Consider the following 15,441-nt stretch of genomic DNA (forward strand, 5'->3'; position numbering starts at 1 on the left):
TCAAATAGGTTTTTTTTTTTAATATTTGGAAAAACATTTACCAGTTTTTAAAAAAAAATTCCGAACATATTTTTTTTTAATGTGAAAAAAGAAAGTATTCACTTGAATACTTCCTAGTACAAAAATTTTGTTCCATATGGAGATCGTTTTTGATAGATGACTTCCAAGTACAAAAGTATGACATGTGGTGTGGACTGCATTGTACAGCTAACTACACGAAGACAAGCAACTGTAGACAAGTTAGTCCAATCTGTGTACGTCAGCGTCCATAATAGTGAATTTTCCAAGTCAGAAATTTTTAGGCACAATTAATTGCAGACTGAACATTCAACTTCAAATTAAAAATTTCAATCAACCAAAATTTTATAAATTCTAATACTATAATGCAAACTTTTGAGCTTGATTGCTTGAAAATCATATAAAATAAAGGAAAATCATGCTTTCATGGGACTGGAATTAGATTCTTTTTCTTGCATAAAAATTATTTTTCGCGTCACTTAAATTTTTTTTAAAGTATAAGACCCACATTTAATTTGTGTTTACTGGAGGAGACATTTGGTGTTCTGTAGCATGAAAAAAAAAATGGACATTTCAAAATTAAGATACTAATGTTTGTTTTTATAAAAAGAATGAGATGACAATATATTTGAAAAGAGGTTGAGTGAGTGAGATAAGATAAATTTTTTTTGAAGCAACTCAATTTTTGGAAAGAGTTCAAAAAATTCCTTTTATTTGCTTCCAAATTATTTAATTATTTGTATTCTTTCCTATCATTTACTTTTATCGTGATTTTTTTATCTAAGTTCACGCTTAATGCCACTAAAATTATTGGGTTAACATGTCTATTTTGCTCCTACGAGAAAATAGAAATAGAAGATAAGTGATTAAAAAAGAGAAGTAAAGAGGGTAAGTGATAAAATATCAAACCGCAAAAGGATTTTTGAATTTTTCCCTTGCAACAATTAACAAGAGAAAACAAAAACCTTGACGTGAGAAACAATATCAAACTCAACAAGCTGTACAGGAGAGATATTCTAACTACTAAAATTTTCTACTACTAATTTACTATCTATCTAATCATCATTAGATTAACATTTTCTCTCTCTTCAGAAACTTTTTAACATTCTCTCTCTTTGATTCAATAGTGATGTGATAGGTAGTAAGTTAGTAGTGCAATTTTTTTGTAGTTACAATATCCTCACTGAATGAGGTATATGTATCGCAAATAAAGGATGTTTTTGTTCAAATATCATCCACATACAATTTTTATGTTTGTCATTCAAATGTGTCTTTTATGTTTGTCTATCATTATATATATTTGATTATATTATTGTTATACATGTAGATGGTTGCTAAAGAAAAAAATTATTATCTTAATAATTTAATTTTTTTTATTCTATTTCAACTCTATTCATTTTTTTAATAGATTAAAAATTAATAGTGGATATTGAATAGAACATCCTTTATTTGAATTGGTCATATAACTCATTAGCTTGTTTGGATATCGTTCCTTAGTTACTTCAAGTATTTTCTTCTTCTTCTTCTTTTGGTTATTACAAGGAGAAAGTTCAAAAATCCCCTATGATTTAATATTTTATCACTTTCCCCTTTATATTTTTATTTTTTAATCACTTATCTCTCTAATGGTTTTCTTACTTGTTCACTCAAGCAAAATAAACAACTTAACCTAGTATTTGATGGCATTAAAAAGATGAATTTGGATGAAAAAATACATGAGAGATAAGTGATAAGCAAAAAATATACCAAAATTTAAATGAATTTGGAGCAAACCACAAAAGATTTTTTGAACTTTCTCCATTAATTTATTTTCTGATTACTAATAGGAGATTCTTAAATTAACTTTCCAATTTGGCATTGACTTCAGCCAAAAGAATTAGTAAGGTGGTCAAATCCAAAATAGAAAAAATATAGTTTCAAAAGAATATAGTTTCTGATTAGCACGTATTTTGTACACAATATTAGTATTTTTACATTTAGGTAAAATTTAAAAAATAAAAGTCAAAAAGAGAAATATTAAGATTTTTTTAAATTAAATTCTAAAAAATACATATAGTTAATTCAGGTAAATTAAAAACATTTAATAGAACAAATATCTGTAATTATAAAAATATACTTATCAAATTAATTAAATTGAAAACCAAATCAATTATTATCAAATTCTCTTATTTAATAGGATTTGTAAAACAAAAACAATTAATTTCATAAAATTTTAAAATAAATAAGTTCACATTTTTTAATATTTTTATAGTCAATGTAGATAAATTATCTACATTGAACTCAAAACGACATCGTTTTGGAGCGAAAATCAAAGTATTTTTGTAGTTATAATTTATTTTGGGGTTATAATAGTTTTTCTCATTATAATTTTTTATTTTTCCAATCCCAGGTGACTCATTTTGAAAATAAATGTAGATAAGTTATCTATATGCACCGTAACATTGAAGCCATATTTTTTTTTTTGGTACATTGCCAGGAGGTATCCCCATTCAACCTTCTCCGGGCACCATGCCCTCGGGGTACGGCCCGTTTGGGCTAGCCCCTCATTGTAACAGTGGGTGCACTAAGCTTCGCAACCGGAGAAAGGACGAGACTAATCCCCCAACCGAAGATTTTTTGGCTTATCCTCTGGCCCCCAAAGATTTTCCAAGACATTGAAGCCATATTTTAAATACAAAATTTGATTTACAAATTAAATTGAACTATTTTTCAAAATTTCAACTTTCCAAATACATGAATAGATTTTTTACCTTTTAAACTTGAGAAAACACTCGTACGTGGAAGAGAGTGGTCCTGCATCAGTTACAGACAGCCGCGTAGAAGGAGAAGCCAAACACTGTTACGCACTCCTCAACTGCTCTTGTTTCAACCAGTCACGAACTGCCAAGTGCATACCGTTATTAAAGACTAAATAATCTTCCCATGTGATCTCATGTGAGAATGACCAAACTTTTGTTTGTTAGCTTCCACCTTAGTCCCCTCTCCCATTTTAAAGCTTCTCCTTCTCTGCTGCTTCTTTTTCAAGTTTCTCCCTCCCTCACCTGGAACTGCAACTACTCTCTCCTCGCGTTTTTCTTCTTCTGGTATGTGAAATTCTCATGCACAACCTAATCACCAACTGTGTTAATTTTTTTATCGATTCGCTTTCCTCTAAGCAACTCTGTTTTCGATTGAGTTTTGATTAACTCGATCCAATATTGTTACTTACTTGCACGAGAATTTGTGTTATTTGTTCGAGGAAATGTTCGTTTCCTATTTCATGTATATCAGATCAATGCGGCGGTTTAAACTGCTTTTGATGAATTTGATCTGTTTTATAACCAAACTAAATTCTACACTTCCTTTCAGATTTTAAATATTCACGGGGAACCTTCGCACTTTTTTTTGGCTAGACTGTTTTAAGTTTATACGTTTATTCTGTAATTGTTGTTGAGCTTGCAGATTTTCTTCAAATCCACCTCGTTAATTTGTTTTTATTTTTATTTTTATTTTTCTTGTTCTTTTATTTCAACGAGTTATCAAACCTTATTTTGAGGATATGCAGTGTTTTTAGTGATATCAGCAATAGTCCTTGTTGTGTTACATTCCTGATTCCTCATTGGTGCTGTTCTCTATGTTGTGTTGGTAGCGTATGTATGCGGAGATAGATTTTTCTTTTTCGCATCTATACTTGCATTTGCTTGCAACTGCTGGGACCTATGCTGTCCTTTTATTCTTGCAAGTTGCAATTGTTTGCTACTGTGTATCTATGCTCTGGGTACAAACACTGATTGCTCAAGCCTTTTTGCGCTTGATTTGTGCGATTGGTTTGTGTATGTAGCTTATGTACTTTTGTATTGGACAAGGGCGTGCAGTTTTGCTTTTTCACAACGCTGGTTTAGTGATACCTTCAACAAATCACGCTTTGTTGTTGGTTTTTTCTTTGTGTTCCTTTGCAGGTATGGATACTGCTGCGGGTCAAAGTCTCTATCCATTGCACCATTGCAAAACTGTTCACCTGGTTTGTGGCAATTTTATCCTTGAAGCAGATTTTTTTTTTTTTTTTCCATATCATACTAAAAATGATATTTGTCCGGATGTGTCACACGAAATCTGAAGCCGTTAATGACCTGTGATTTTCTATATGGACTGGTGTTAACTACTTATCCCTTTCTGAATGAAATTTTAAGATGAACTTTCTAATTATGTTATCTTCAAAATGAGTAGGAAGTGCATGAAATTCAATTGATAAGGACTTAAATTCCACGAACTTGGTATTTTAGCCATTACATAAGTAAAGACGTTAATAGCTTGTGTGTTGGAGCATGTTTTGTTCTGGTTCTTTAGATCATTCATCATTTACTTTATTTTTTATAGCATTAATGTCCTGTACAATTTATACAGGTTAGGCACGCCCAAGGGGTTCACAATGTAGAAGGGGAGAAGAACCATGATGCATACTTATCTTACGATCATTTTGATGCACACCTAACCCCTCTCGGCTGGAAGCAGGTAATTGCTGGTCAAATTTGTAGAAAATCAGAATCCAAACATGTTTCCGTTTTTATTTCCTATTAATTAGGATTGATTATGATTGATTAGGATTGATTGTGATTGATTAGAATTGATTGTGATTAGGATTGATTAGTCATCACTTAGTCATTCTTAGCGATTTTTTCTTGTATAAATACTCACTCATGTAAATTATTCAAAATCAATATACAGAAACTTCTTTTCAATATGGTATCAGAGCGGGTTCGTTCCTACCCTAATTCAAATCTGAAATAACCATCCAAACACTTCCATCACCGTCAAACACCTCCTAAACACCTCCTTGAATCTGTCCAACACAGAAACCTAGTCTACTGACCTCCGATCAAGAAAGTGAGGTGACCATTCGACTCAGAAGGATCCGACGAGTCGACCGCCGCTGGACCCATCGCCGTCAACCGCCGCACGCGCCGCCACGCGCCGTCACACGCGCGGCCAGTTTCCGGCGCGTGAGCTCCACGCGCCGCCTTCCCAACGTCTTTTTCCGCCGCGACTTGCACAGACCTTCTCGCCGGCTTCTCCCCTTCCTGTTCCAGAGGTCAGATAAAAAATTTACAAAACTTGATTTTTCATCAACGGTCAACCCTTCTCTTTCTATTCATGGCTTCCTCAAAACACTCTTCCTCTTACTCTGATGGTGTCTTTCTTAGCAAGACTAAGTTTGAACAACTTCAGAGACTTTTGACTCAACCTCCTAAGGCCACTAGTCATGTGGTCCAGCAAGGTACAGCTTTCCATGTTGATAGTCAAAATCATTGGATCCTTGATTCTGGAGCCTCTGATCATATGACAGGTAATCTTGGCTTGTTTTGTTCATACACTCCATATTCTGAACCTTCTCGGGTCAAGATCGCCGATGGCAGTTTTTCCCAGATTGCGGGACACGGAACCATTAAACTTTCTGAGCTGATTACTTTGACATCAGTTCTTTATGTTCCTTCTCTGACTTGTAATCTCATTTCTATTAGCAAGCTCACCTCTGAGTTGCATTGCTTTGCTAAATTCTTTCCACATGGTTGTGTTTTTTCAGGAACAGGACTCGGAGAGGATGATTGGCAGTGCTAGAGAGGATAGTGGACTTTACTACTTTGAGGAGGATGTGACTCATGAAGCTGTTTTCGTAGAAAAAACTCTATGTTTCCTTTTGATTCATGTAATGATGTTATGATGTGGCATCGTAGGCTAGGCCATCCAAATTTTATTTATCTTCAGAAGTTGTTGCCAAACTTATTTATTCATAAAAGTCCAAGTTTGTTTTCTTGTGATATTTGTCAACTTGCCAAGCATACTCGTGCTCATTATCCTTCTAAAGTTCACCATGACTCTTCCCCATTTTCCTTAATTCATAGTGACATATGGGGTCCAGCCCGTGTTAAAAATATTTCAGGTACTCGATGGTTCATTACCTTCATTGATGACCATTCTCGAGTCTGTTGGGTGTATCTTCTAAAGGATAAGTCCGATGCTGCATCCGTGTTTAAAAATTTTCATGCCATGGTTCAAACCCAATTCCAAGTTGCTATACAAATTCTTCGTACAGATAATGGCAAAGAGTATTTTAACTCTATTCTTGGAGAATATATTTCCCAACATGGCATCCTTCACCAAAGCTCGTGTCCTGACACACCCCAACAAAACGGAGTTGCGGAAAGAAAAAACCGACATCTCCTTGAAGTTGCTCGGGCTCTTATGTTTACCACGAGTGTTCCTAAATATCTTTGGGGAGAGGCAGTTCTCACTGCCTCGTATCTGATAAATCGAATGCCATCTCGCATTCTGAAATTTCAGTCTCCTCTTTCTAGTCTTGTTTGTATCTTCCCTTCCTTCCGAGGTGTCTCCTCCTTACCTCTCAAGTTATTTGGTTGCGTTGCATTTGTCCATATTCCCTCTCATCAACGGTCTAAGCTTGATCCTAAGTCTCTCCAGTGTGTCTTTATTGGTTATTCTCCTACTCAACGTGGCTATAAATGTTATTCACCCTCTCTGCGTAAGGTCTTTGTCTCTATGGATGTCACTTTTTCTGAAAATGACCCTTTCTTCCCCTCGACTTCTCTTCAGGGGGAGATAGGAGTAGATGAAGATCAGTCATGGGAACCTACTGATGCCACAGTATTACCTCTAATTTTGGAAACAGGGGGAGCTACAGAATCCTCACCATCAGGAGCCTCCTCAAAATGGGGACAAGTTTATAGCAGGCGAAAGCCTCCTCAAAGTGTGAATAATCCAGAGCCTCTACACTGCCAGGATTCTGAACCATGTTCTAGTTCCAGCACCCCAATACTTGAGTGTCATGGTGAAAATGATCTACACTTGCCCATTGCTCTCAGAAAAGGTACTCGATCTTGTACTACTCATCCTATTTCTAATCATATTTCATATGGAAAGTTGTCCCCAGGGTTTCGTGCTTTCAATACTATGTTGGATAGTACAAAGATACCGAGAAATATACATGAGGCTCTCAATGATCAAAAATGGAGGGATGTTGTCTTTGAAGAAATGAATGCTTTAGAAAGAAATGGAACTTGGGAGATAGTGACCCTACCCAAAGGAAAACAGGCAGTAGGATGCAAATGGGTGTTTACAATAAAATTCAATGCAGATAATAGCATCAACAGATACAAGGCAAGATTGGTTGCAAAGGGTTTCACTCAGACTCATGGGATAGATTATCATGAGACTTTTGCTCCGGTTGCTAAAGTCAATACCATTCGAGTTCTCTTATCTCTTGCTGCCAATCTAGATTGGCCTCTGCAACAGTTAGATGTGAAGAATGCATTCCTAAATGGTGACTTACATGAAAAAGTCTATATGGATCCTCCACCTGGTTTTGAAAAGGGAAATGGATCAGTGTGTAAACTAAAAAAGTCTCTATATGGATTGAAACAGTCTCCCAGAGAATGGTTCGACAAATTCACACAAGCAGTCAAAAGAAGAGGCTTCATTCTAGCACAGACTGATCATACTCTCTTCCACAAACACTCTAAGGATGGTAAAATTGCTATTCTTATTGTATACGTAGATGATATAATTCTTACAGGTGATGATATTCAGGAATTGAACACCTTGAAGAAATTTCTAGCAGCTCAATTTGAACTCAAAGACCTTGGCACTCTCAAATATTTCCTTGGTATGGAAGTTGCTAGGAGCAAAACAGGCATCACTCTAACACAAAAAAAATATGTTCTAGATCTTTTGTTAGAAACAGGAATGTTAGGGTGTAAACCTGCTGAGACACCTGTGGAACCTAATACCAAGTTAGGTATTGAAGATGGGAATGAGGTGGATAAAGAACAATATCAGCGATTGGTTGGTAAACTAATCTACTTATCTCATACGCGTCCTGACATTGCCTTTGCGGTGAGTATGATTAGTCAATTCATGCACTCACCCAAGGAGAAGCATCTTAGTGCAGTCTATAGGGTGGTTAGATACCTCAAGAATACTCCAGGAAGAGGATTATTCTTTAAAAAGAGGTATAAAAGGACAATTGAAATCTACACTGATGCAGATTGGGCAGGCTCATCAGTAGACAGGAGATCTACCTCAGGCTATTGCACCTATGTGTGGGGAAATCTTGTTACTTGGAGAAGCAAAAAGCAAACAGTGGTTGCAAGAAGTAGTGCTGAAGCAGAATTTCGAGCTTTATCTCATGGAGTTTGTGAAGGAATCTGGTTGAGAAGACTTCTTCAAGAGTTGAAGATTTCATATTCCCTACCAATAAAACTATATTGTGACAACAAGGCAGCTGTTAGCATTGCTCAAAATCCTGTGCATCATGATCGAACAAAGCACGTGGAAGTTGATCGTCACTTCATCAAAGAAAAATTAGATGATGGAAGTGTGCGTTTGATATATGTTCCAACCAAAGAGCAAATGGCAGATATCCTTACCAAGGGCCTACACCGTCCAGCATTCGAAGACTTGATTGGCAAGTTGGGAATGATCAATATTTACCTCCCAACTTGAGGGGGAATGTAGAAAATCAGAAACCAAAGAGCAAAACATGTTTCCGTTTTTATTTCCTATTAATTAGGATTGATTATGATTGATTAGGATTGATTGTGATTGATTAGAATTGATTGTGATTAGGATTGATTAGTCATCGCTTAGTCATCGCTTAGTCATTCTTAGCGATTTTTTCTTGTATAAATACTCACTCATGTAAATTATTCAAAATCAATATACAGAAACTTCTTTTCAATAAAATTTATTTAATGTCATTTTGTTAAGTATTTCGGTATGCTTTTTCGTGTTCTGTGGAATTCCTCCTTGAATTAATCACTATTATCAAGATGATAGATGTTTCAGACTTTCTGTAGAGATTTCAATCGGTATTCTGCCTTGGTATTTCCATGATTTTATTTCTCATCGAAGAAACAATGTGTCAATTACAATCTTGTCCTAGCATAGATCTCTCTCTAGCTAATTCTTTCCCTAGTTTTTCCTGCTTTTATTTCTTTAAACGTAATGGTTGAATGCTTGTTGATCTATGACAGGTTGGTAATCTGCAAAAGCATGTCAAGGCATGTGAACTTTTCAGCAGAATTGAACTAGTTATTGTTTCCCCGTTGTTAAGGTATAACTTAATTGTAATCAAGAATTCTGCTAAGACATGTATCAGTCTCACTTTGTTGATTTGTTTCTTCTTTTACTGTATCTTATTAAAATTGTATATCTGAACAAGGTCTGAAATATTTATTAAACCATACCTGACAATGATGCTTATTGGTGATGTGCGTTGAAATAATGTGTTGCATTTTCACACCATACAAATAAGCATATTAATGAGATGTGTGAAAAGTTCTTTAAAAACCAGGGACTAGATAGCCTGTATCTGACAACTGTAAGATAAAACACCAGAAATTGGGCTCGAATGACTACTGATAATAAGATGCAGTTTTTGAAAACTGAAATGTCTTTATTGATTATCCATGGATGAACTCATTCTTATGTTTTCTCCTGAGACATCTTATTGACTTGAAACCTATAGAACGTAAATATTGACCTAATTAGTGAAAATATCTGACATTACTTATCGAATTTTAACATTTAGTGTCTGCTGGTCTATTATGTCGATGCACATGTTTCTTATTTGTCTACACCTGTTATTGTAATGTCTTTCAAATACGAATTAGCTTAAACCTTGAGCACTACGGCTATTAGGAAGTGGTTTCTAATTTCTTTTTAAATTCGGAAAAAGGAAAGGAAAAAAAAAAAAAGCTGGGAATAATACCTACCATACATCTTTATGTTTATTGTGTGTGTTTTTTAGTGCAAGTTTTGGGATGGAATTTGCCTTGGTGGTAGGAATTAATTGCACTTGATCTTGTGGATTATGATATTGATATTATGTATGCAGAAATCTTTTTAGTTTATTTATTTATTTATTTTGAGCAAATAAGAGTCCTTTTGTGTTTTGGGGTATCAGAAGTTGAAATAGCTAATAATTGCTTTGCAGGACCATGCAAACAGCAGTTGGAGTCTTCGGTGGTGAAGCATACACTGATGCGATTGACAAACCTCCTCTGATGATGGAAAATGTGGGACAGAGCGATCATCTTGCAGTTTCTAGTGTGAACTGCCCACCTTTTATAGCAGTAGAGCTTTGCCGAGAGCAAATGGTATGGAAATATGTTATGCTTATAAAATAAAGGGTTTAGTGTTTGTATCTTTTACAGTACATGGAATTATGTAATTTTAAGTGAAAGAAAGATAAAAGTAATGAAAATCATGGAAGAGAAAATGAGTATTTTTTTTAAAATTTAAAATTTAAATAAAAAATACTAGATTATGTTTTTTTCTCTCTTAAAATGATACAATTATATGTCCTTTAAAATGACAAACATTTTTCCTTAAAATAAATGCCTTGTTGATGAGTATTATGTAGCTTTAGAGTTTAGATAATTGAATCAACTAATTACATCAATCATTCCCTTGGTTTCTTAAATTCTCCTAGTTCCTAAAATCTTCCAGAACAGCATCAGTAATTGGGAAATATATAAGATAAACTACATAAATTTACATGGCTACTAGGCCATCTACCTTATCATCTTGAGCTTTCCAGCTTCTTGAGGAAACTGATAAAAAAGGTCATGTCTTCCGATCTCATTTTTCGCTGGTTGACTGAGTTCCTTAATTGAATTCACTTCAAATCATTATATTAGCTTCTTGAGGGTTGAGGAACGGTTATAAGATCATACTTGCTAGTACCAACTTCGCCCATTTTTTGTTTGTTCTCCTACATTGTTTCACATTATTACATCTTTAACTGGGTTTCCCGAGTCTTTTTAAACCGTTCAAATTCAAAGTTGGTTGGTCCATTGCAGTATGGAGTGGGGTATGGCTTCTTTGAATTAATAATCTGCACTGCATATGCTTTTTCAACTAGCCCTTTCTCTTCATTAAGCAATTGGTGGATGTAACTTGTTTCTGCATTTATGTATGTGACTTATGGAGCTAGTGACTATATTAGATTATGATGAGGAGGAGGGGAAAAAGTTTGAAACTTTTAATAAAATTCTTTGCCTCCCTTCGTATTGTTTTAAATTTCATTTGCTATATAAATCAATATACCTTTGTTTAATGCTTTATTTGTGAAATTCAGGGAGTTCATCCTTGTGATAAGAGAAGAACCATCAGCGAGTACAGGAAAATGTTTCCAGCAATTGATTTTTCCCTGGTAAGTGATCTTTTGATTGTTATGTCATAATATGGTCTAGCAGCTACTGAATTTGATGGTTCTGATGCACTGGTTACTAAACGATTAAAATTTGGTTGGATGGGCTTCATTCTTGGTATAAAATTTGCTTAGGTTGAAAGTGACGATGACATTTTGTGGTCACCTGACATTAGAGAGAAGAAAGAAGACGTTGCTGCTAGGGGACTGAAGTTGTTGGAATGGTGAGCGTGATTAAATAATTTTATCTCTGTTTCTTTCCAATGACCATGCATATTTAACAAGAAGAATAATCTTATTGAACAAAAGTAGAGAGGCAAAGAGCCCTGAACATAGTGAAGTCGAGGTTCATATTACCGTAATTGAAGTTCAAGAAGAAAATTTCGTAATGGATTGGATCACTTTAAGGTTTAGTTTTTGAATCATCTGTCACTTACTATGAAATCTGTCAAGAAATTGGGTTAAGATAGGGTTCCCAGACGCCTTACAATGGCATCATGAAGACCTTTTGATATTCTTATTAAAGCATCATTACTATCTATGAAGTTAGGATTTCATTCTTAAACCGTGTTTTTGCATTGGGTCTGAAGCGCTTGTTTCCAGTATTGGTGGCTTCAGATTTTAAGGAATCATTTTGACAATATAACAAAGTCCACTTTTTGGATGGTTCTCACATTCCTGCCTTTTCTCTCCAGCTTGAATATGTTCTTGACAATTTGTTGCAACTTGCAAGTGTCCTCTAGTAACAGAAGGGCTATAACCAAAGATCTAACTTCTTTTTCCCAAATTACCTTGTTGGTTCAGGTTGTGGACACGTAAAGAGAAGGAGATAGCAGTTGTTACCCACAGCAGTTTTCTGTTTAATACCCTTAGTGCTTTTGGAAATGATTGTCACCCAAATATAAAGAGTGCAATACGCACACAGTAAGTATTTGCTTAATCTTATCAATGAACAGCATATTCAGGTTTTAATATATGCTGGACATAATAAATAATAATGTGCTTTTATGGAAGTGACTAAGGAGTACTGAAGAAACAATTTCAATCTTTTAAAGGTAGGAAATATAAAACGTATAAAATAAAAATAAAAGAACCTCCATGACTGCATCTTATGTTGTCTTACAATAATTTAGGACTTCTGATATCTTGTCAGATCTCCATATATGTATCTTTTTCTTCTGCATTTCTTATTTAATTTGAATTTGGAGTTTATGTGGTAATTATCTTTAACCTTTTAGGATATTATTCTTTTGCGAAGGATTACGTTTACAATTTTTTTTGTTTACAACTCTTACAACCTCAACTATATACTCCGGGGAGTATAAATACTTGAGTGTGTATTTCCCGAAATACATAGTCGAGGATGTAAGAGTTGCAAATAAAGAAAGTTGTAAACGTAACCTGCCCTTATTCTTTTACGAGGAGGGATATTCTTACTACCAAAATTTTCTACTACCAACTTACTATCTATCTAATCACCATTAGATTAATATTTTCTCTCTCTTCAAAAACTTTTTAACATTCTCTCTCTTTGATCCAATGGTGATGTGATGGGTAGTAAGTTAGTAGTAAGAATTTTTGGTAGTTAGAATATCTTCACTCTTCTTTTACATAGAAAAAAAATGGAAAAATGGAAAAAGAAAAGATATGATAGAAACTCTTGCTCAACAGATATGTAACACAATTGAAATGTTTTAACCTTTAAATTAAGGGATTAGTGTTTCTTATGTTGTAGAAGATAATTTTATCTCCTACATACATGAAAATGTGTGGAGTCCATGTGAAGAGAGAAGATAGAAAAAAAAAATACGAGTCCCACATACTTTTATTTGTGCATATAAGATAAAATTATCTCCTACAATATGAGAAATATTAATCGCTTAAACTAATTAGTTATTTAACTAATTCACAAAATTTTGGATTCCTTGTTTTACAGCTTTGCTAATTGTGAGCTACGTTCAGTGGTTCTCGTTGATAGAGGGTGAGCATTTTGCTTGCAGAACACACAACTTATATTCAAGATGATGCATAAAATTCATTTCAATTTTATATCTGCAGTATGATTGGATCAAATGAGCCAACTACCAACTATCCTGGCAAGATTCCTCGTGGCCCTGACCTCCCCAGTGATGCTGCTGACTAGAAACATTCAAGGAATGGGCTGACCACACAATAGTTCCTCTCAGTGATAACTGGTCATCTGGTATAGTGATGGAATTTCTTCAGTAATAATATAATGATTTCTTAATTGCATTGACAGGCAAGCAAGGGTTCTTTTATTTTTCATTTCCCCGAACAAACTATATCCATAACAGCAGTTTTAAAATTTCTCGTGGGATCAAGAAAAGTGGTAGCATATTGATGCCAATTTTTCTATTTTCAAAGTCATGTTTGAGACATTTTTCTTTGTACAACGCCGTATACATTCAGTTTACAATAATATCTGAAAATTTAAAATTTAAAAAAATTCAGTTTTCTGAAAATCTGGAAAAAATCCGTGTACCAAACACCAGTTGTCCAAGATTCCCTTTCAATTAAATTTTAAACCTATTTACCTCCTCCTTTTTCCAGAGTAATGCTATGTAGTACAGAGCTAAGTAAATCAAATTTATCCTGTTTAGGGCTGTGATTGCCAACTATCCTTCTCATTTTCTCCGTATCATCTTTATTATTGATATCAATTTCACGTACCACTTGCGCTCACAGCCCCATGCATCACCACTCCACAAACCATATCACTTGTTAGTGATTATATTATATATATTTAGCGGAAGGATCCGTTTACAAATTTTTTTGAATTTTTTTACAAATGACACTATGTTCTCCCGAGAGAACATAGTGCAACTAGTGTTCTTCCGAGAGAACATAGTATAGTTTATAAGAGTTTGTAAACAAAAAAGTTTGTAAATATAACCTGCTTCATGTATTTATATATGAAGATATAGTATGAAAATTAGGGGTGGGCATAGTACTGTTTTAAACCAATTCAAATCATCAAACAAATTAAATCAGTTCTTAAACTGAACCGTTTAATTATTTCTTATTAAGCAATTAGGTTCACTAGATCAGTAAAATAAACCAAACCTTATCTAATCCGTATCTCATTCTAACATTTTTTTTTGGAACAATCATTCAATAACATTTCAAAACCTTATTTGCGATTCACAAACCATATTCCCCTTTCTGCCACTATCTGATTTTGGATTGAACCCCAAATTAAAAATCGAAACCCAGTCTTCGTTCATGATTGCAGCTACGCCCCCTATTGGTGTTTACAACCCATCCTTTCCCTTCCCTCATGTCCTTCCCCTTCTCATATGCTTTCTTCAATTGCTCAATTATTCACCTCAAAGATCTCGTTAAAAACTTGTGTTTTAATACTCATGATTTGTCAATGACTAACCATTTCAATTCGTTAGAAAAATGAGATAGGTTATTCGGCCTACTCTTATTTTACCTATTTTAATTATTTTTTTCTTTCTTTCTCTTTAGGCCTCCCATACTTTTTCTCTCCTCTCCCGTTTCTCTCTATCTATTTACAACTTGAATAATCCCTTTCAATTGAATTGAAGAAGTGAGTTTCGATTGAATAATGTTGGATCGGGAATTGAATTGAAATGGGGGTGACTAAGGAAGAATGAGAAGAGAGAGACTGAGAAACTGTTTGAACTTTGAATGGAACGGAAATCAAGTAGATCTGAAGAAGTGTGGTGAGAAAAAAATGCGCTATTTATCGATTGTAAAAAAAATGAAAACAATGAATAAGATGAAAAGTAAAATTTATAAGTCTTACTCTAGAGTCAAGTGATTTCTCTCCTGTAAATGACCTTAGCTGCTGATGGATGGAAATTAACGGTTGTCATTTGTAGTGTAATTAATAATTAATTAATTAATATAACTTTCTAAATTATAACCGTTGGATGGACAGAAATCAATAACTAAGATAAAAAATAAGATTTATAAGTCTTACTCTAGAGTCAAATGATCTCTCTCCTGTAAAAATATATATAAATATAAACATATAAATTTAATTATTTTCTCTATATCTAAAATGAGTTAAACAAGGTTACTAAATAAGTTCAAAAATTATCCAATTACACTTTTACAAATTTATAGAGCACAAATAAATGAAAATACACACTATTATTATATCAATTTAAATTGCAACTCAAAATGTCTATAGTATACCTCTCAATGACATTCAAAATGCCATATGT

General features: G+C 34.1%; 1 protein-coding gene across 3 annotated transcripts; it reads left to right on the forward strand.

Moving 5' to 3' along the window:
* Positions 1-2,971: 2,971 nt before the first annotated feature.
* Positions 2,972-13,650, forward strand: LOC133303465 (phosphoglycerate mutase-like protein 1). 3 transcript variants are annotated; one of them, XM_061503373.1, is made up of 11 exons: positions 2,972-3,101; positions 3,957-4,018; positions 4,402-4,509; positions 5,579-5,701; positions 9,045-9,124; positions 10,007-10,169; positions 11,153-11,227; positions 11,360-11,448; positions 12,029-12,148; positions 13,161-13,205; positions 13,283-13,650. In XM_061503373.1, exons 2-11 carry the CDS (start codon positions 3,959-3,961, stop codon positions 13,365-13,367), a joined length of 948 nt encoding a protein of 315 aa, XP_061359357.1. In that variant the 5' UTR covers positions 2,972-3,101; positions 3,957-3,958; the 3' UTR covers positions 13,368-13,650. The 3 variants fall into 3 exon arrangements, with proteins under 3 accessions (XP_061359357.1, XP_061359358.1, XP_061359359.1); XM_061503374.1 differs by lacking the exon at positions 5,579-5,701; XM_061503375.1 differs by lacking the exons at positions 2,972-3,101; positions 5,579-5,701 and adding an exon at positions 3,499-3,514.
* Positions 13,651-15,441: the final 1,791 nt, after the last annotated feature.

This window comes from Gastrolobium bilobum, unplaced genomic scaffold (assembly GCF_033153095.1).
Source record: "Gastrolobium bilobum isolate Gb01-03AN ecotype WA unplaced genomic scaffold, APGP_CSIRO_Gbil_v1 utg7546, whole genome shotgun sequence".
Taxonomy (NCBI): Eukaryota; Viridiplantae; Streptophyta; class Magnoliopsida; order Fabales; family Fabaceae; genus Gastrolobium; species Gastrolobium bilobum.

Bases quoted from the DNA above. Each gene is read 5' to 3' on its own strand.
- LOC133303465 (XM_061503373.1), top strand. From the start codon at position 3,959: ATGGATACTGCTGCGGGTCAAAGTCTCTATCCATTGCACCATTGCAAA. The intron at 5,702-9,044 runs GTAATGATGTTA...GATCTATGACAG, and splicing joins TATGTTTCCTTTTGATTCAT to GTTGGTAATCTGCAAAAGCA. The intron at 9,125-10,006 runs GTATAACTTAAT...ATTGCTTTGCAG, and splicing joins ATTGTTTCCCCGTTGTTAAG to GACCATGCAAACAGCAGTTG.